At 42.3% G+C, this 22,053-nt stretch overlaps 1 protein-coding gene across 5 annotated transcripts in view; it reads left to right on the forward strand.

Moving 5' to 3' along the window:
* Positions 1–1,081: 1,081 nt before the first annotated feature.
* erc2 (ELKS/RAB6-interacting/CAST family member 2) overlaps positions 1,082–22,053 on the forward strand; it is a 59,595-nt gene continuing 38,623 nt past the window's right edge. For all 5 annotated transcript variants that reach the window (XM_083772122.1, XM_083772123.1, XM_083772124.1 and 2 more), the window contains exons 1-2: positions 1,082–1,209; positions 10,661–11,472. In XM_083772122.1, coding sequence (XP_083628248.1) covers positions 10,798–11,472 — 675 coding nt within the window. In that variant the 5' untranslated portion in view covers positions 1,082–1,209; positions 10,661–10,797. The remainder of the gene's footprint in view (positions 1,210–10,660; positions 11,473–22,053) is intronic.

A 22,053-nucleotide genomic window follows, 5' to 3' on the forward strand; every position in this document is an offset into this window, starting at 1 on the left:
TCTTCGCTTCTTGTCCTCTTTATACAGTCCTTTAGTCAGGTCAGTCTTACCAGATTCGGTTTTCCCCTCAGCTCTGTGGTAATAATACTCATCTTTATGACATGGTCAGTTGGGCTTCTCTGTCTGAGACACAATAATCAAAAAAGTTACCAGAATACTTTATTTTAGCTTTTATCCCTTTCTCCCCATTTTAGTCATTATGCCAATTGATCCCACCCACGCATTTGTGTGTTGTCACTGCGGTCTTACCTGAGGAGCCCCCACCGGGAGGTATGGCCTTCGTTCTATACTCCTCCCGCCCTGCTGACCCAGCCTGTAGAATACGTGCAGAATACGTGCAGCTTCCCTCCCCCGAACACGGAAAACAATTGTGTTCCTTCGTCTCTCTGAAACAAAAAACGTTATGTTAAATTATCATTTTACCTTTTGTTAGAGGGCTTATTGCATGGTCTTTGGGTGGGAAGACCTCAAATAATTGACTAATTTTGATCCATGGTATATGGAACAAACTGAAATAAACCGACTTTTACATCTGTTGTGCATGTTGTATGAGCTATAACATATCAGGCACTGTTGTATCCTATATTCAGCTATAGTGTCGATTATTTTGTCATGTGTCTGAGAAAATCGGCTATTTTTGTCCTACACAAACATTAATTTCCCATTGACAATGTGAATGAATGGAGAATTTACATCATATGTAGACGAGCAAATTGGCTATTTCAGTACTACACAAAGTTAATTCCCATTAACAATGAAGTAATAGATGATAAGAGCGCCCCTCACTTCACACGGGTGTGATTGTCACAAATCCAAAGGGTAAAAACGGTTGTCTATATAATGGTCATTTTAGTAGACTATAGCTTGCATTGCAGGACACAATGTAGCGTAAAATGAATGGGCCATAATGGCACACATCACCATTATAAGTCAAGGGACTGCGACTGGTGACAAACAATAATTCGTGCCAAGATCTAACATTGAGTGTAGGCCAACCGCCACATTTCATACGCCCATCCCTCCCATCCTACCAGATGCCACTTGCAGAAGTGGTGATGCTGCTCTCTAGTGTGTAGACGGAGGAGAACTCGTGTCCGCTGCCCAATGACAGAGCAGGATGCTGCGAGAGCAGCGAGACAGGCTGCTGCTCCTGTGAATGGAGGCAACAAGACACCGTCTCGATGGGGAGGAATTAACATCGAAAAGAAGGTATGCCTACCTCTCTTCTGATTGTTTCACGAAATATGTCGAGTTATGTTAGCATTTAGTTTGAGTTTTTCTTTTTTTTTTATCAACCAAGCGCATATAGACCTACATGTGTCTTCGTTGTGGATTTCGCTCAATGACTTGATTTGAGAAAGCATGCATATTCACTGGTCGATGAGCTGTCACTGGTCAGTTGAGAGATGAAATGATTTGTTTCAAGCCTCTATTTAGCTTATGATGCCCCAGTCAGTCCAGTTTTAGTATAATATTCAATAATACAATAGTCTATGGGTTTCAACGGGCGTCTTAATGACAGTTTGCACACGGTATTGCATTGGTCTATAGCCTACTCGAGCGCACGACGCGCACCACGTTGGAGGCACATCAAATGTAGGCCTAATGCTGGATTGACATTTGTAGGCTACATTCGGTTTGGTTATTAATGATAGTTCATACGCTGTCAATTTCTTTTTAATTGATTCAATAATGAATGTTCGGGGCCTATAACTGAACTATAGCGTCGTGGCTCGTAGCCACCGTAGTTCCGAGCTTCCGACATATCTCATCTGTGTGTTTTAATGTGTCAGTCTTGCGTTTTAATGTGTCAGTCTGACTACTGGATGGAGCATGGAATTAATGCGCATCTCATGGTGGACATTTTGTGATTCCGTTTGATATTCAGTGCGTTATAAACTATAAAGCTACATGTGTCCCCTGTGATGCAGGCTACCATGGAAATGTGACATTTGGCTGACAAGAGAAGGGACCATTTGGAAAAGCACGTTTTCATTCTTTGATCCAATCTCGACCAATCATTGAAGCCAGCGGGAGGGACTTTGTTTGTTATAGGACCATCTAAATTAGATTCCATAATAGTCAAATATGAGTGTAATGTATTCCTTGGCCTATCATCACACCATTTGTCTTTAATATTGAGGCTATTAAAACCTATTTCTAAATAATTTGTTCCCAGAGCAGATAATAGCTTAACATTAATCTCACAGGTCAAGATTCTTATCTCATGAACCCCTGTGCTTTAGAAAGAAAATATAAATTAGCCTACTGTTTCTCAGATTATATGCATGGCTCAAATGCCAATTTGGAGATCATTGCATGCCAATGCATTAGCTATATATACCAAATATAATTTGAGTGAAAATTCGCATGGGTTACATTATTGTTAAGTCATTCAAACTCAAAGTCCAGAGCTCCACATTCTTTGAATTAATACATCTCTCACTAGCTATTGAATATCCACAACCATTATTTAATTCTGAAATTAATTCCATTGTAGTTGAGTTAGAGAAAGATCCTGGATAAAAGTGTTCAAAGTCAAAGACAATACTCAAGAACAGTGCCTCTGCCTCACTTTGTGAAAAGGGAATGGCATGGTAGCTGCCCTTATAGAAATAAAGCATTTAGCCTCAAGAAACACTTACTGGCCCATGTTGAAATCCTTTTCACATGCTTCTCTATACTGTTCTGTTTCTGCACCACTAATTATCTATGAATTACCAGTGATGATTCCTTCAGCAATGGCATTTGCTTTGTGTAACTATGGATGTTTGGTAATGGCTGATATAGATGGATGAACCACATCTAATCAAAGATTATTGAAATCAGTGCAGTGCACCAAGTAAGGATAAAGAACCATTTATGTCATGTTGGACACAATGTAGTCATAGCTCATCTCCCTATTTGTGGGTAATTGTGTACAAAGAATGCAGTGTTTGAAGTCATAAAAGCAATATGCATTGTTTTATGATCCACCTTCTTACTGCCTACTGCTATACTCTACTGGGGAAGCTGCACCACTTTCTTTCTATGGTTGGGGAGATGCAGAGCAGCTTAATACCAAAAGTAGTGAATTGCTGGATTGTAGACAGTTGGCATGGTGCAGCAATATTCGACCAATCCCCAATATGACTTTTACTGCAATTTGGTAAACTCCTAGAGTACAACCTCACTATACCGTTTGTATACAGCATCATTCAAGATATACAAACAAAAATAGCCTATATTGTACCATATTCTGCGTTGTCAACATAAGAAAGAAAGGTTAAAGGAGGTGTAAGTGATATATTATTTTATATTGTTAAAATAAGGGTTGAATTAATATTTCTAGATTCCCATCGTACTCATTGCTAGAGTGTCTCCCAGTGTCTGCAACTCTTTAGTAAAATCGGTCGGGTTTCCAATTTTATCCAATTCGGACAATTAACTCAAACAGGACACAAATAGAAGACAAATTTGGGGAATGCTATGCTATATTTGAAGCTGATAAATGGGTTCTCTCTTCTGATTGGATGAAAATGCATGTTCTGTTTAAGAGCTGGAGACATGCATGGGAAGCAACTCTATACAATGATTTTTATCAACCAAGCGCATATAGACCTACATGTTTCTTCGTTGTAAGGATTTCGCTCAATGACTTGATGGGAGAAAGCATGCATATTCACCGGTCCCCAAACAATATAATTTACAGCACGTTATTATTCATTTACAGTAGTTATGCACTAATAGATGCTCCGTGCTCGGGTGGCAGAGTGGTAAAGTTCCTGCCCACTACCATGGAGTCTGCGGGTTCTAATCCACCGTGGTGCATCCGGCTTTGTTGAATATCTACAAACCCCGCTTTCGGGTGGGGAGGCTCATATTTGCCACTGTATAAATGTGTACTCTACGGGTTGGGGCGGGAGGAGTAGGACGGAATTTCTACGTCCTCCCACTGCTCCCAGTGAGGGCTCCTCATTGGCAGGTGAGCCAGTAGGAGTCAACACACAGAAACGTGTGAAGGGAGGAATCAATTGGCAAAGGGGTAGGGAAATACCACTGGTATGAATCAAGATTGTGGGTTTCTGAAGGGTAAGGCAATTATTTTGCTCTTTGATTTATATGTGACTATGTGGAATTCCTGTAAAATGTTTAAGACACCATGAGAACTGTCAAATCTAATTGACTGGGTCACCCTTGTAATTGGATTGTGAGCCATTTAGCCTTGTGGGCTCAGGACCATCTATCATTTCAATCATGATAGATCTTCCCTCCTTTTTGTGCTCCATATTTTCCTCTCCATGGTACACTTATGCTGCATAAATAATCAAATAATCAATGCTTAAAAATATAAACAATTTTGAATGAGGCCCACTGCTTTGTTGGTATTGATTTGTTCACATAAACAACTGTAGCAGCTGTACCTGAGTCCTCACACCGACACAATAATGGCATGTACATTGTCATACTTTTCATTTTTTTAAATATATTTCTTGTGTGGCTTTCGCCTTTATTTTATATTTTGTATGGAGGGACAGACAGTAGGCTGACAGGAAATGGGGAGAGAGATGGGGGAGTGACATGCAGTAAAGGCTGTCGGGATCGGGAGTCGAACCCACGGCACACTGCCAGACTGGATTACCAGCCAAGGTGCCTGGACCGCTGAGCCACGGCACAGGCCTCATTGTTATACTTTTGAAGTATTATTCTTCCAGGCGTATAAGGAATTCAGCTCAGCGGCTCCCTTGGCTTGTGCTCAAGTAAACAATTTGCGTCTTTTAAAAGAGTGAATTGTCTATAACTAGAAACTTTAAAGTTTCATAAAGTCTTGAGTGGTTTTCCTGACTGTTTCAACATGAATTAATTGCAATGAATAATGTTTAAAAGTGTAGCTACTAAACCTATACATAATACTATATAATGTTCACTGTAGAGGCCTCCTACAGTAGGTTCACTTGTTGTTTTGTGGGTTGTGTGTATGTGTTACGACTGACAGTGTGACTGAGTTCTTGTTGTCCTGTGTTTTTCTCTTTATTCGGATTACGCACCGGGCCAGAACAGATGAAAATATGAACTATAATGCATATACACTTATGTACACACTTTTGAAGATAGGGGCAGTATCTGCTAATGGCTAGTGGTGGCAATCGCTTACCTGACTTCGCAGACCAGCAGGGCCACTGAAGATAAGAATGTCAGAGCTGGCTGGTGTTACAAAGTATGTGTGTGCTCTGTGTGTATAATTTTAGTTTAATTAGCTGATCTCGCAGACAGACTATCTGCTGGACAAAGATACTTTTTTTGTAGATACAGCAACAGCTCCAAATAAATCTCTCCTCTAATGTAGACATGTTATGTTATTATAGTACATGGGGGTTGATTTTGTAATTTGTAGGCTTCCATCCCATTTCAAAGTACTCGTTTGACCCCCAACACAAGTAACACAAGAAACGGCTGTGCCCGGCATGTCCTCCTCTGTCAGTCGGAAGTGAATGCCCCTGGTCAAGTGTGTGTGTGTGTGCGTGTGCGTGTGTGTGTGTGTGCGTGTGCGTGCGTGTGCGTGTGCGTGCGTGCCTGTGTGAGAGAGTGCGTGCGTGTGTGACACACTGCGTATGATTGCAATTAATTGGCATGTTTTCAATTGCATCTGTCCCTCAAAGAAAACAGAATGCAAACCAGAAGTTATGGAGTCAAGACCTGAAGCACTAGTAAGGCCAGCATGTGAGTGGGAATGGTCCAGTTTTAGTTATACGGCTGATGAGGGAAATTGGAAACAGGTGAGAGAGTGGCCTGATTATTTAAAGCACAGTACAGATGTGAGAATACAGGCGAATGACTATATCGCCTGCCGAGGCAAAATGAAATTATTGTTGTGCTGAATGTGGGTAGTGCAGTGTGATGCACATGGAAATCAATGAGCATTGTAGTCTGAGTGGATGTTGTTGTTGGTCACACATGAGCACTCACTAAAAAAAACTTCACAGAAGTTGACTTTGACGTCACTCTTTGTTCACAATGAACCAAATACATGCGCCAAGGCTATGCAAATAAGTTAAAGGAGCACTTTACCCATTTTCAACCATGTCTTAATTCATCTCCATTTCCTCATGTCTGTCCATAGCCTAGCCCTACAAGCAGAACCCAATGGTACTGAAGTTTCTGATTTTCTTTAGACCCAGACCATGGGGTCCTGTTCCAGCTCTACCCTGCCACCTGGTACGCGGACATAAATAAAACATAAACACCGTGAATACGGCCTGTCTGCGCTTTTTGACGACTTTTTAAGTATAAGTACCTATACATACCGCTGCGAATATCTCCTGTGGCGCGGAAGCCGTTAAGTATTTTTAATCTTTGTTTGACCGATTTGGTCGCTTTGATTCTTCTCTTCCTTCCTTGTTTATTGACACCTCATTGTACCGCCTATCTGGCTAGCTAGTGGCGCTATAGCTATGACAGAGCAGATCAGAGGCAGGGACGTAGCCGGCACAAGCCAACCGCACATCGGTAGGCGGTACAATAAACGGTAAATAAACAAGAAGAATCAAAGCGACCAAATCGGTCAAACAAAGATTAAAAATACTTAACGGCTTCCGCGCCACAGGAGATATTCGCAGCAGTATGTATAGGTACTTATAGTTCACGAATTCAGAATAACTCAAACAAAAAAAGGCCGTCAAACGCCGCAGATACGATGTTACCGAGCATATTTATGTCCGCGTTCCGACATTCCCATACGAAAAAAAGTAACGCACAGGGACCCTACGGGTCAGCCCGGTTCGGTTCGGATTGGGCTGACCCAGGGGGTTCCGAGAGGGGCTATCCATAGCCCACCTCTGGAATATGGCTCGTAGAAGGAAATGGTGCCATCTTATAGTAGCCTCGCGTAGCCATACAAATATCACTGCGTCACTGCGTGGATTTCCCCAGGCTACGCAAGGCTAATCTTATAGTGAGCATTAAGGAGTTCTAAGTGAAATGCTTTTGTTAAACAAAGTGTTAAACAGTATATTATGATTGTCATTGCTATGTAGTGTTTGTTAAGTAACATGGGTCTCCCCATCTTTACAGCTCTTTAGTAAGAGCAGGTAAAAGGACCCACTTCTGATATGGCACAGCGGCCAGTCAAGCCAACAGTTCCAAGTACAAGCATCCTTGCAGGCAGTGACAGTACTGTAGGCCTACTGTAGCCTGCCTGCCTACCTGTTCATGTTTTGGGCAGCTGCTGCTGCTGATTTTACCAGCATCAGCATGATACTTTTACAATGAATGAATTACTCGCCTAATGCTGGCTACCGCCGCAGTAGCTTGTTAGGATCCACTTCTACCATGTTTAACGTATATTCCAAAGTGTGTACACATTGTTTAAGTCAAAGATGCGCAGCATCATGGCTTCCATATGGTAATATAAACTTTGGCTAAAAGCAATCCACCACCACCATCACTTCTAATCAATGTTTACAGTCAGTCTGTCAGTCCCTCCCTCCCGGCATCATGATCTGAAAAACAACTGTCTGTCATGGAAGTAGGGCAGGCTACAATCGAACAGACTTCCTCTTCCTCTTCAAAATAAGAGCTATACTTGTAATGATTAGTTAACACTAGTTTTATTTCTTAAGTGAACTTGCAGGATGTGTAGATATATTTGTAGCGCCCTGAAATAACGCTTTGAATGGGTATCTGTCATGAGTGTCAGCATCAAATGTCTTTAAACAACATTAAATTCACTTTGTCACTCACTTTGCCACTCGATTTGCCACTCGATCTGCCATTCACTTTATGCCTGCACATACCCTCTATTGTATGAGGTATCTAAAGAGCATAGAGAGTATGTTCTTGACTGTGCAGAAAGACTGTCATTGTGGGACTGTCAATAATTGACAGGCTGTTAACAAATTGTTGCGACGACAGCCCATGGTATACTGCCAGTCAAAAACACCCTTACTTTAAGTAAATCATAAGGCAACATGTGTCTTCTTTTATTTTTGGACCAATTATCTGAAACGGGTCGCAATCATTAAAATGTTTGTTCATACACTGGTCCATCCGATTCTCATTGACTTCAATGCATTCCATCGAACTTATGGCTCCAATTTGCCTCCCATTGTGTCAATGGCGCATGCGTGTCATGATGTAGAACTTATCCTTCTCTTCTTTGCGGTGTGCGTGTGTGGGGCAGTCACGTGATGAGGAAAGTAGGGAAAGTCTGAGGACATCTAGTGGATCAGGGATGAACAGCAAGAGCCTGGGAAAGCAGAAGGAAAGTACATTGGTGGAGCCATGTCCTTCAATATTAATGATCAGAAGAATTCTGACACCAACAGCTCTAGGACATTAGCCATCACCACTACCATTCAACCTGCTTTTTTACATTTTCATTTACTTCTGTGTCTTACATGTGAAATGCATTTTCATTCACCCTCATTATAATATCTATTTCACTTTTTGTACAGTTTTACTACAGTATTTGCACTATTATTAATCGTCACTGAACTCTATATTTGTGTTTGGGGGGAAAGGTACTTTGCAATATCCATATCACTTTATGATAAACGAATACAAGGCCCCTCATTATTCACTTCCCTCTGTAGCCAGCATAGGCTGCAGTGTTTAGAAACCACAGCAAAACCCTGAATCTCAGATTTCATTTCTCGTAAAAGGGGGGGAAGCACACACTTAGACACTGAAAGATATTGATTGATGTAAGCTCAAGATATAACTGTTTTCATATTGTAGTAGTGCCTACAAATATATCAGAGAAATCAATCTGGATATTCCTTTGCATATGAAGAAAGATAATCCATCTTGTAGCTCGGCCACTATCTGAGTAGTTGAATTCAAGTAGTAAGTAGTTTGATCTCAAAATCACTTGTGTAATTGACATCATGAATGCATGTCTATTTATGAAAATACATCATTTATTTAAATGGTAATCAATCTAACTTGAAAATGTGTTTTACACGTAACCACCAACCCTCCATACTTTTGATTGGCTGTGAAAGATAATATTCCCCAACATAATAACAAATAATCGCTGATTTAGACATTAAAACAATAATATTATGCATGATAATCATGATAACATCATCGAATATATTTTTTTTTAAATAAGACATGTAACGTCTAATAGAGCTGCTGTTCTAAATCCTTTAGACCCATTATTGACCTTATGCCGACCTCGAAACATACCGTAGTTACGTCACCAATAATAGTGGTCCCTTATTGGCCAAGGGTTTCCACCAACATACCGACAGACATACCGACAGACATACCGACAGACATACCGACAGCCGATTTGCTCAGACACATATAACGTAAATTCTCCATTCATTGTCAATGGCATTTAATGTTTGTGTTCAGACAGAATCTACACTAGCTGTTTATAGGAGAGGTTAGCGCCCCTCAAAAAAGTGTGCTCCTGTATATGGTGCTGGAATAAATCTTATTGGTCTACATCTTAGATGACTATTGACGGGATTGACGGATTAAATCAATAAATCCAAACCATCCGTTGACGGGATTGACGGGCTGTCAATCCTGTCAATCATCGGGGGTTCAATGTAGCAAAATGTATCAACTTTTGGCTAGTTTGGCTAACGGCCCATGTAATCTTCCTAAAACCGGCCGAAATCCTTGCGTGCGCGGTCGATCACGCACATGTGCGGTCTTTATGTGCATCGCTGCGTAAAATGCGATATTTTGGGATATGTTGGGCTTGATTAGAGCTTAATTTGACTTAGTTATGAAACATACGATGATAGATTAGCATCCCGGACATCTCATAGTGCGACACAGGGTCGTTAAACCGGAAGTGGTCTCGCCAGAGTCGCTCTATTGGGTCAAAACCGGCATAATGGTGACGTTACCGCCACCTTCAGGACTGAGTGTCTAATACTATAGGATTGCCCCGTCAGAATGAGCTATAGTGTGTATATCACGGATGTTTCTATTGGCATTAAAATTATGAATAAAAAATATGACCATATAATTTACAATTTACAATTTACAATTTAGGCATTTAGCAGACGCTCTTAATCCAGAGCGACTTACATTTAAGCAAGAACAAAAGCATGGGAATACATCACATAAAAGCATTTATCAATATCATGAAACATGCGTAAGCTAAGAAAGTAACAGTGGAATATCTATATAATGAAACTATACATACACTATACATATAAACTATACATATTTACTACTATGCTATACATATGTACTATGGCGTGCTATAACTATATACAATACAATTATAGTGCTGTCTACATAACATGCTATAAGTCTGTGTCAAATGCTATCTAAGCCAACAGAAATGCTATCTAAGGGGTTAGGGTAAGTGCTATGGGCCATGATGGAGTCTCTCACTCAAAAGCTGCTATTGGAGTTGGTAGTCTAAGGGTTAAAATGCGTCTGCATTGGGGAGACCCAGGTTGACACTGGGATTCATAGAGTTGGATGGAATTAGTCCAGGGTTGCTGGTAGTGACTCATGCTTTCCTAAGACCACTAAAGCTGTCCCTTTCTCCCTAAAGTATAACCCTGACCTCGTGCAGAGGGTGTCAGTGTTTGTCTCCAAGGCACTGCCATAGCCCATCATCGCATATATTATTTTTCTGCCTTGTGTCTCTTTCATCTGACACATTTTATCCTTTCATCTAACAATTACTTTGCCTCTGTTTTCTCAGATCAGACTTTGAAGTGCTCCACCTCTTCGGGCAATGCAATAAACCACTCATGTGTGATTGGGAGAAGCGGAGCAGTCTCATTACAGCGCGCCCCTGGTAAGGACCCTCTTGGCTGTTACACCTCCCCCGTGCAGGACATGTACGGCAGTGCCAGAGCAGTAGGCCACATAGAGAGCAGCCCCGCACGGTCCCCGCGCCTGCCAAGGTCCCCCAGACTGGGCCACCGGAGGGCCAACAGTGGGGGCGGGGGTAGTGCGGGGGGAAAGACGCTCTCGATGGAGAACATCCAGTCCCTCAATGCTGCCTATGCCACGTCTGGGCCGATGTATCTTAGCGACCACGAAGGGGTGGGCTCTACTGCCACCTACCCCAAAGGCACTATGACTCTCGGGCGTGCCACCAGCCGGGCCATGTACGGAGGCCGCGTCACGGCCATGGGCAGCAGCCCCAACATAGCCTCAGTGGGGCTGCACCAAGCCGACCTCCTGTCTTACAGCGACCTGGGCTCCCTCTCCATGCTGCACCACCACCACCACCACCAGGGCGTGCCCTCTGCCCTGCTGAGGCAGGCCATGAGGAGCAGCGGCGGGGAGATCCTGGAGATGCAGGCCCAACTCCGGGACACGCAGAGGGAGAACGAGCTGCTGCGCCGGGAGCTGGACCTGAAGGACAGCAAGCTGGGCTCCTCCACCAACAGCATCAAGAGCTTCTGGAGCCCTGAGTTGAAGAAGGAGCGCATCATGCGCAAGGAAGAGGCGGCGCGCACCTCCATCCTGAAAGAGCAGATGAGAGTCACCCATGAAGAGAATCAGGTACGGTTGCCCCGTCCGCACACCCTCACATTCACTAGTTAATTTGAACGCTGGATTTAATTAATTTATTCCCAATCCATTCTCTTTGCTTTGGTCACTGCCTTTCACCGTCAGTCTCTCTCTTATTGTTCTTCCTTGTGCTTTTCTCGTCTCATCATTCTTTTTTCTCCAAAGGTTCACTTTGTCAATCTCTGAGTCCTCTTGCTCTTATCACACGTTATCTCAATCAAACTGCATTGCTGAACCTCTCTGGAAAGAGTTTACAAATATTTCACGTACAGTATACTGTTTCATGATCTATACAATACAATATGGAATAAGATAAGTTGATTTGATTCATTAAGCTGTTCATTGTAAATGAATTCATTCTGGGTATGTACTGTAGCCTACTGTTTGAGAGAAAGCCAACTGGGTGAATCCATGACTGGTATCTTATCCATTGTATTTCAAGAACCTGCCAACAGGTAAATTATAACATCATGGTTCATTGTAAGTCCAAAGACCATCATGCTTCACATGCTGTCTTCTGTGTGTGTGTGTGTGTGTGTGTGTGTGTGTGTGTGTGTGTGTGTGTGTGTGTGTGTGTGTGTGTGTGTGTGTGTGTGTGTGCGCGCGTGCGGCGGGTTGGGGGGATGGGGGACACTCCTTAACCACATGAACTCTAGTGTCCCTATTCTGGCTATTCAGTGAAAATTGTATAGGCATGTGGGGGTCCGCTTTTCCGACCAGTCATTGGTCCGACATGCGGAAAATGACCGGATTAAGGTTGGCGAACATGCGTTAAGGTTGGTGAACATGCGTTAAGGTTGGCGAACATGCGTTAAGGTTGGCGAACATGCGTTAAGGTTGGTGAACATGCGCTGCTCCGTGCTTGTGGTTATGGTTAGGTTAGGGTTTGAGGTAGGTTGTCATTGTCGGACCATCTCTTTTCTCTTATCTTGTAATCAATACAGTATAAAGTATACGGTACATGCCTAGCCTATGGGGCGGCAGTGGATCGGTAGGTATACTGGCCATCTTGGAATCCGAAGGTTCAAGGTTCGATTCCAGGCTCCTTCTGGCAAAGTGTCGAAGTGTTCTTGAGCAAGACACTGAACCCCTAACTGCTCCTGATGAGCAGGTTGGTGCTTTAGATGGTTTCCTCCGCCATCGGTGTGAGAACTGTGAATGGGTGAATGTGAAGTACATTGTAATGTAATTGTAATGTAAAGCGCTTCGGAGAAAAGCACTATATGCAGTCTCTTTATACAGTCCATTTATCTATTCTATACACTTGAATTTGGCTGCCCAGATGGCATCATCATCAGAGCCAATCAGTGTAGAGCCAATCAGATTTAGCAATATTCTCCGTCTGATGTGATCAATGCGTATTTGTCAGATTTTGTGCCCTGTTTTTCACAAAAATGTAGGCCCCACATTAGGCCCCACAAGTATAGGCCAAGCATGAACCTCAACCCCAGATTTCTCGAATTGGCCTCATTTTGTGTTTCCTTCTAAACACACTTTTTGCTACTATACTCCTACAGATTTTTGCTTTTATTTAGGCAACCCATAGGCAATCCGGCCAGGCTCCAAGCAGCACACGTTTTACATTTTCTTTCTCCTCTCCTTTCCATTTGGCACCCCTTGGCGGCCCCCACTTTGAAAACTTGTGCTCTGTTGGATATAAAGTAGATTGTTCAGTGTTGCAGCTGCAGACAAATAGAATGCATGGCACAATAAATGAATGGTATAATGAGGAAGGTGTCACATATTACTAGACGGGGCTCTGTGAGTTTTGAGGCCAGGCGAGCCGTGATGCAGCAAATTGCAAAACGCCTCAAGCTAATTTCAGTGGCTGAAAAGTGCCAGCTGGTTGTGGTGTTGGCCTCAGCTCTGTCTGGAGGCCTGATGTATGTTTCGGCCACAAAGTGTCTCGCAACGTGTCGATCAAGAAAAGTATGTTTTTAAGACATTTAAGACAAAAGTGAGGACAGGAAAGTGAAGATGCAAATTGTGATTGGCCGGAATGACATTTTTGATGATTTGATTGGCTGAGCACGCAATGTGATGTGATGATAAGAGGGCCCCACTTCATACAGGTGTGATTTTTAAATCAGGCTACTTGAGTGATGGCCACCGACATCCTCAGCAGCAGGCTAGCTATTCATTACTCACAGCAGCAGACACTGTCACTCCACCTCTCAAGGTTACAGCAGGATATCACCGGTAGTCTGATGTCTGACTGACTCCCACTGTGTGTGTGTGTGTGTGTGTGTGTGTGTGTGTGTGTGTGTGTGTGTGTGTGTGTGTGTGTGTGTGTGTGTGTGTGTGTGTGTGTGTGTGTGTGTGTGTGTGTGTGTGTGTGTGTGTTCTTTACATTTAAACTTCTTCTGTTTCATGTATTTTCATGTTGCTGTATGTGAATGTCATTCCTGTTGATTGTTGTGCTCTGTATCTTGGCTACATTGAAAAGGAGGGCTTTCCCCGCAACTGTACTCCTCTTATTTCACTAACATTCTGCAGTCTGCACTAGCGTACACTAGCTGGTCTTTGGGGAAATGATCTATAACGACTACTAGGATGCCCAGCATTTTCTGCTTCACAAGTGGATGCCCTCAAGCTCTGGAGATCCCTGGAGGGGACATACTGTAGAGGGACCTCACATTTGAAATCTAGCGTGGCAGCCTATAGTGTGTTTGATAAATGTGAACCTACAGGCCTATACTGTACACACACAGCCTCTGATTTAGTTACAGCTATTCATGATATCAGCTATTCACTGTTCTCTGTGTCTGTTGGCAAATATTGATTGTAAGAAGAGCTTGTTTGTTCAGCTTGATTAAGTAGTAGCTGAATATGTTCACTATAACGTGTACAACAACAGCATGGGCTTTAATGCGTACACAGTTAAAATACTGTGTTAATTGTATCGTTATGTAATGCAGAGAGTGTGCAGAATAGTCCATTTTGTTACATTTGTACACTGTCAGAGTTAAATAAGTGCTGAGGATTTTGACAGTGTGTGTTCTGTACAATCATGGCAGGATTCCATGTCTGTCTTTTAGCATTGATTGGTTTCAGATCTCTGGCTGCGATGCTGTGAATGATATCTTCATCCCTCCCACCAGGGTTAATGAAGTGTGTCAGCTAATATAAGGCAGATGTGTCTAGTTACTGTAACTGCTCATTTGTAACTACTTGATTTGTGGATGCATGTGTCCTGATCTAAGCAAGGTTCTAGTGGGAAGGTTTGCCCCTACCCATTGGGCTAGTTGAGAGACTGACTGAAAAACAAATTGCCTCATTAATTATAGAGTCATTTTAGGCCAATCATCACATCTGTCTCACAGAAGATCTTTGCAGTTTGCCTCAGGTGCCTTTAAGCCTCTGTTAGTGCAAGCAAACGTCATAAATAATTTATATTGTGAAAAATTAGACCTGAGAAATGCATCATTACGGTACTCTAAAGGTGTGGTGTGTTTTGTTTGGTTCGTAAAAAAACCCAACACTTGATGTCAATCACATTTTCACACTGCCGCCAAATATTTCGTCCGTATAAAGTTTTTCCGGACCGGGGGAAATTTAATCAGTTTTCCGCAGCTGTCTAGTTGGGTCTAGTCGGGTGTTGGTGACAGACTGACAGCTAAGCTAGTGATAGCCTACTACTTTCTGATCCGCAAAACGCAGCGAAAAAACCGTACCAGTGTGCAACCACCTTTACACTAGATAGAGATGGTGTAAGAGTAACAATGCATGTTTTTCAAGAGGGGAACTTGTAATACGGGCGATTGCAGCACAAGTGAGACTTCAAGGCAAGCAACGCATCACTCTTCCATGGGAGACCGTAAGGCTATGAAGCAATAGCACTGGGCATAACGGGCAACGGATAAGGGATCTCTTAAAGGCAATGGCATGTGGCACAGTGATTGCAATTATTGTAACGCCCAAACCACACCTATGCATAATGTAACTGTAACGGGTAAGAGAGGTGTTTTAGGGAATTAGACAGGTAACCAAAATACCAACTTTAGTGGGGGAACACCCCTTCCCCACTGCTAAATCCCCAAATAGTGTATTTAGAATGCTCGAACGAAAATGGAGCCCTATGTGTCTGGGTATGAGGGGGTTATCCTACAGCCCTACAGTACAGCAGTAGATTAAATATGCTCAATGCCATTTTAGGCATCAATCGCGCTGTGTGTATGTGTGTGTGTGTGTGTGTGTGTGTGTGTGTGTGTGTGTGTGTGTGTGTGTGACTGTGTGTGTGTGTGTGTGACTGTGTGTGTGTGTGTGTGTGTGTGTGTGTGTGTGTGTGTGTGTGTGTGTGTGTGTGTGTGTGTGTGTGTCTTAGTCATCTCTTCATGTGTGGGAGCAACATGGTCACGAACAGCCATTATTAAAGGAGAATTCCATGCTAGAATACTTTTTTACCTTTCTTAACTTTCTTTGTAGTCGTTACATCCCCACCAAAGTGGTCCAGGTGTTTTTTTGTGCAAAAACTCCTTATTGGTTATTTCCCCTACCATAAGCCCTCAATGAATTGCATTGGATTGAATGGGAATTGAATGGGGCTATGGGGTGTTGTGCTAATTCGCTTGAGAGGATATATACAAAAATGTAATAATTTTGAGCAATGGAAATAAGCGAATTAGCACAACACCCCATAGCCCCATTCAATTCCCATTAAATTCAATGCAATTAATTTAGGGCTTATGGTAGGGGAAATAGCCAATAAGGAGCTTTTGCACAAAATAACACCTGGACCTCTTTGGTGGGGACGTAACAACTACAAAGAAAGGTAAGAAAGCCTTTTAGTATGGAATTCTCCTTTAATGGATGTGGGAATGGGCGCACACACTGTACACATTCATTGACATGTTTAATTGGTAGTACTCCAATACTAGTAGTTCATAGTGGAGGTCCACCCATCTGACATCTTATTATTCGGCTGCCATGTTAAGAGGTCAGGTGGATTTTAATGTTCAATCAATGGATTGTGTTCCGGCTTGGATCAATAGAACTAACATGAGTTACTGCTTATCTGCTTACAATGAAAACACATTTATGTTTTAAAGGTTTTTCTTTTTACTTTATTTTTTCTTTTTATCACTGTTATATTATCATTCAAATCTTAGTGTTTTGTCAAATATTTGGGAGCCTACTTGGAATATCCCCATGGCCCACCAGTGGGCCCTGGCCCACAGTTTGGGAATCACTGGAATACCTTTCATATAGAGACAGTCACCGAACAGCTTATATGTAAGAAATAACTCTTGTTCCTTTTATCTTTTTATGTACTAGACCTGTACATGCCCGTCGCAGTCGGCCACCGGCCTACTTGGGAACGATGCAACTTTGGAACCTAATGTATACGTTGTCATAGCACCCGTTTTAACTGTCAGCCGGTGTCCCACATGGAGATCTGTGTACTGTATGTGCCTGTGTGTGAAGACTGCAAACTGAAAAGTGTACTTGGCAATCAATTCGGCCCACTGGCAGAGCCTGATTGGTTGAGCCTCAATTGGCTGAGGCAGAGGCTGGAAACTGCTCAGGTGAAAGGAGTTGGCCTTATTATGCCCACTGGCAGAGCCTGGCCCAGGTGAAAGGAATTGGCCTCATTAGGCCCACTGGCAGAGCCTGACCTGCATGGCCTTTGTGGTAGTTCTGGAGAACCGTGGGTCCGACCGACTCGATACCTGGACATCCCTGTGGGGGTGTCAAATGTGAAGTCGGTGGGTCAAATGGTTCTCGAGTTACGTGCATTAAAACCGTACACACACGCACACAGACAGACAGACAAACACGCAGAGATGTGGCACATTTATAGTAGGATTCAGGATGCATACTCATCACAGCCTTCTATAGCATAGACCTGTATGAAAGGGGGGAGGGGACCAGTATTGATACTTCGGACTATACCAACGATGTCATGCCATATCGTATGCAATGCCGTGTGGACACAGGAAGTATCATGTGGACAGTCAATGTGCTCGCGTATCCCACAACTCGTGAAAGCCAAGTTCAATCTCGTTAAATGGCTCCTGCTTTTAGTGGAACAAGTGAGATGATGAGATGAAAACAAGAGAGGCGGGGAGGAGAAATGCTGCACAGCAGACAGAGAGCAATGTATTACGTCTGAGATTTGCATGCAAGGTTGAAGAACAAAAAGCATCCAGACAGAACATCTTGTTAGCCCAGAAGTGTCTCCGTCACACATCACATCCAGCACAGGGCTTTAGATTAGATCGGGTGAGCTAGCGTACAGTAGAAGAAAAGCCTGCCTCGACACCCAGAGAGAGAAACAAAGTGAACCTGTACAGAGCAGAAAAGAGACATGGAAGCAAATGAGAGGAGAGAATGTCAGTGAAGTCAATGAAGACCTATCAGCTGTGCCATTACCTGTCTCCCTTCAGTTGTATGTGAGGCATGCAGAGAGAGAGAGAGAGAGAGGGCTATGCAGTGGTAACCATCTTTTTGAATATATATGTTTTTATATAACATTTTTTTATTTGAATCTGAAACGTTTTCAGATGGGGTCCGTGGCCAAATTCATTTTGGGTGGTCCTTCCTTGACATGAATTGATTTTAGAATGGGCCTCAGGTCTTAATGGGTTAAGGGCATTGATCCTGGCGCTCTTCCGGTTGTAGCTCCTACATTATAATCTGTCTAAGATTTAACAAGCTGTCGTGGATCTGTGTGGTGAGGCTACCCAGGGCATGGACTGAAGTGACTCTCCACTGCCACGGTGGGGTCTGTCAGTTGCGGGAACACCACAGTGACATACCATCATGAGATTTGGAATTCAGAGTTTTAGTTTGAATACGTTTTGTACTTAGTAATAATACCTTTTTTGTATCTATGTAGATACCTGGACCTCAGCTACATGTACATGACGGTCACATGTAGCTGCACAGCATATTGTACGCTTACTTTTATGATGTAAACTTTTTTTTACATGGCATTGGTTATTTGGTCTTGAGAAACGTGTTAGTAGTGTGACAGGTCACAGGCATATATCATACTCAAATATTTAAAAACCATGCTATGTGCTATTTAATGTTATTGTCTGTGTGTTCTCTCCAGATTCTCCAGAGAGTCATTCAATATTGATATTCTGCACTTACCCTGGCCGTAGAGTCAAGTTACGTTTTAGCCTATCCCTGTATTTACACTTATTGAAACCCATTGGTTTAATTGATTATATATTTTTTAATAAAATAATCAATTTTGAAAAACAAAATCGATTTTTTATTTTATTTTATATATATACCACAAAATAGCAAGCTGTGTTGTGATGCGATATGTGAGCTTGTAGACAGGCTATGTTTGCGCAACACTGTTGTATGACAAAATATAAAATAGGGATGAAGTGGTTCATCGATTTAGTCAATTATAAATAAATCATTTTGAATGTTTTCACGTTTAGCCTATTTGTAATTTGTATATCTCTGTTGTCACCTAACTCCACAATGTTCATTTTTAAGGAAATGACGAAAATCTTATATTTTTAAAACAAAGCAATACTGCCTCATCAAAGTTGGCATTGTGACTTTATATATTGTCCATTACTTGCATGAGGGTCCAACCGAAGCGCTTTTTAATACTTTTCATTGGCTCAATGTTTTGGGGTTTTTTTCAATGTATTTTTATTGAGGCTCTGAAATTTCACAGCTGAATAATCGCCATTCAATGTATATAGAACCACACATTTTTCTTTTTTAAACACAACATAGGAATACAACCACAATACGGACATTACAATGCACAGACAAAAAACTAAATGCAAACCAAAACAAGACAAAACGAGTAGACCACAGTCTTGACATGATTGTACATTAAAGGTCACCAGAGTCTTTGTTATTCACTACCGTTCAATAAGGTACATTGAAGCGCAGTCTAGAAGGGTCCACTGTATCTAAGACTGGTTCCCATACCTTCGTGAACCCTTCCATGTTATCACGGAGGAAATAAGTCAATTTCTCCAGAGGAACCACAGGTTCAATGTTTTTTTAACCAACACACAGACATGAAGGGTGTTCAACAGCACTGATTTAGTCAAGAAAATCAAAAACATTAAAAATGGAGTTAAGTGGTTTCCTCCCGACAGCAACGATATATAGAAATAAATAGATTTTAAAAACACGCCTTAATTGATTAATAGAAAAAGTAATCAATAAAATAATTGAATAAAACGTATTCAATTATTCTATTGATTGTAGTATTTAATGATTACATAATTGATGGCTGAAACCCTATCAACTCTCCTCAGTCCAAGTGCAGATGAATAAATGCTGGGTTTTTCTGGGTTGGTTGTGAGTGTAATAGTATATTGTCAGCCATCATCACATACAACAGTGAATTTAGAAATGCAGCAAGCAGCAGGGTGGTCTGAGTCAGCGCTTTAGACCTGGCTGTGTTCCATTTAAGGACACACAAAAACACATACACGCATGGACGCACACATGCACACAAGGAACCTGCAACTGTGGAATAAGCATGAAGTCATGCATGTTGGAGCTAGGGCGATATTGAACATAACATGTTTTAACACCTCATTAAGAAAATACATGACATTTTTATACCCCCCCCCCTACTTACAGTAAGTAAACTATTGCTATTGTGTAAATCTAAGTTCACTGTTGAGTCACATAACTACGGTGTAATGACGCCAGCACTGAATAATATTCAAATCAACAATCAGAATTTTGAGTGCAGACCCTAGATATATAAATTGCATTCAAAATTCAGACTTCTTCTTTATTCCATAATTGATACAGCTAGGAGGAGTACGAATGACTCCTCCTAGACATATTTTCTGATAAATCTTAACCACATTTAAGGACCAGTTTGTAGAGTCACATTATAACTCATAACAAATAACTCATAATTCCAAATTCATAAACTGAGCTCTAGTGGACTGTGTGTATGTGCGTGGGTGCGTGCGTGCGTCCGTGTGTGCGTGTGTGTGTGTGCATGCTTGTGTGCATGCCTGTGTGTGTGCGTGTTTGCGTGCGTGCGTGGTTGTTCACATACTGTACAGCACACATACCAATAGAAGATGCAGAAGTCAGATCTCAGGCCTCTTTCAGACGGCGACGGCCTCCAGATAAAACGGCAAAGTCCTGTTCTGATTTGTTATTGACCCTTTACACGAGAACGCACACATGAAAACGCTATAATGTCGCTAGGTGGCGGTAATGGGCTGCCAGATAGACCAGTCACCCACGTACAAGAAGAAGAACCAGGTAGCTCCCCCTTCGCGCAACCCTATCGGAGTTTTGAATGACGCTTCCAGACCACAACCAAGTTGTGGCAGCGAGCGCCACGGGATGGTTATATTTTATACATTAGGCTACATAAACGCTGCTGCTGCCTATCACAAGGCTTTTTATTTACATCATGGTTTTACATTCACCATCGCTGATGAGCGGTGCTTTGAGGGAGGATTGCTCATTGTAGGAAATATTATGGCTCTGCATCAATGTAACATAATTATGCGTTGTGAGCCGACATGAGCCATGATGTCACAAGTTTTGCGGATTCACCGTTTTGCCTGTTTACATGGAGACGGAAGGAAACGGCGTTCTCAAAGATTTCCACTCTGGGAAGTGTTTTCACTTTGTTGCGTTTTCACCTCCTGAAAACACCGTTCTCGTCTAAAGGGACCCCAGCAAACGATTTTGTCATTTTGTTAATTTACTCAGTTTGCATTTAAAAACTTTAGGCAGAAGGCTCAATTGACCAGCTTAAACTAACTGTGTGATCGCAGTTTAAAAAGTTAGAATGTTAAAGTAGTATCATTTCTCAAGGTCAAGGTCCAACCCTATACCACTAAGGCCTGACAGTGCTCCCATTGTCCTCGGGTGTAAGAGAGATGGGGGCAGGGGGCTACAGACTAGAATTGATTTAGTATTGAATACTAAATAGGCGGCGGTGGCTCAGGGGTAGGATGGTGCCTGGATGGTAACCGTAAGATTGCCAGTTCGAACCCGGGCTCCCCCAGAGTTACTGTCGAAGTGTCCTTGAGCAAGACACTGAACCCCTAATTGCTCCTGATGTGCTAGTTGGTGCCTTGCATGGTTTCCGCTGCCATCGGTGTATGAATGTGTGTGTGAATGGGTGAATGTAATGCACAATCTCTGTAAAGCGCCTTGGATAAAGACGCTATATAAATGCACCATTTACCATTTACTTTAATCACAGTTTGCATGGACAATCACAGGGAAGTACAGTACGATAGAAGGTTTGCTTCTATAGTATTGTGCAGCCCTGTTTTTAAGGCTTTTTATGATGTGTGACACGCACATGTGTGGACTACGCATGCACCTCGTAATTTGTCCCTGTCTGAGACCAGCAGAGCTGAGTCATCCGCAAACAGGAATAAATTGCAGTCACAAGCTGATGTCATGTCGTTAACATATTAAGTAACAGACTCAGTAAAGGCCCTATATGCTTCCTACAGCACACTTTCGGGCAGGGTAATTCCGTTCACCTCCACCACCTGTTCTAGCTCTCCCCTCCAGATGCAAATGCCTTAAGGCTAATTACTTACAGTAACGAGCTGGTTAATATGACAAAAACATATTTTCAAATGCGGA

This window comes from Protomyctophum parallelum (assembly GCF_964188405.1).
Source record: "Protomyctophum parallelum genome assembly, chromosome: 8".
Classification (NCBI taxonomy): Eukaryota; Metazoa; Chordata; class Actinopteri; order Myctophiformes; family Myctophidae; genus Protomyctophum; species Protomyctophum parallelum.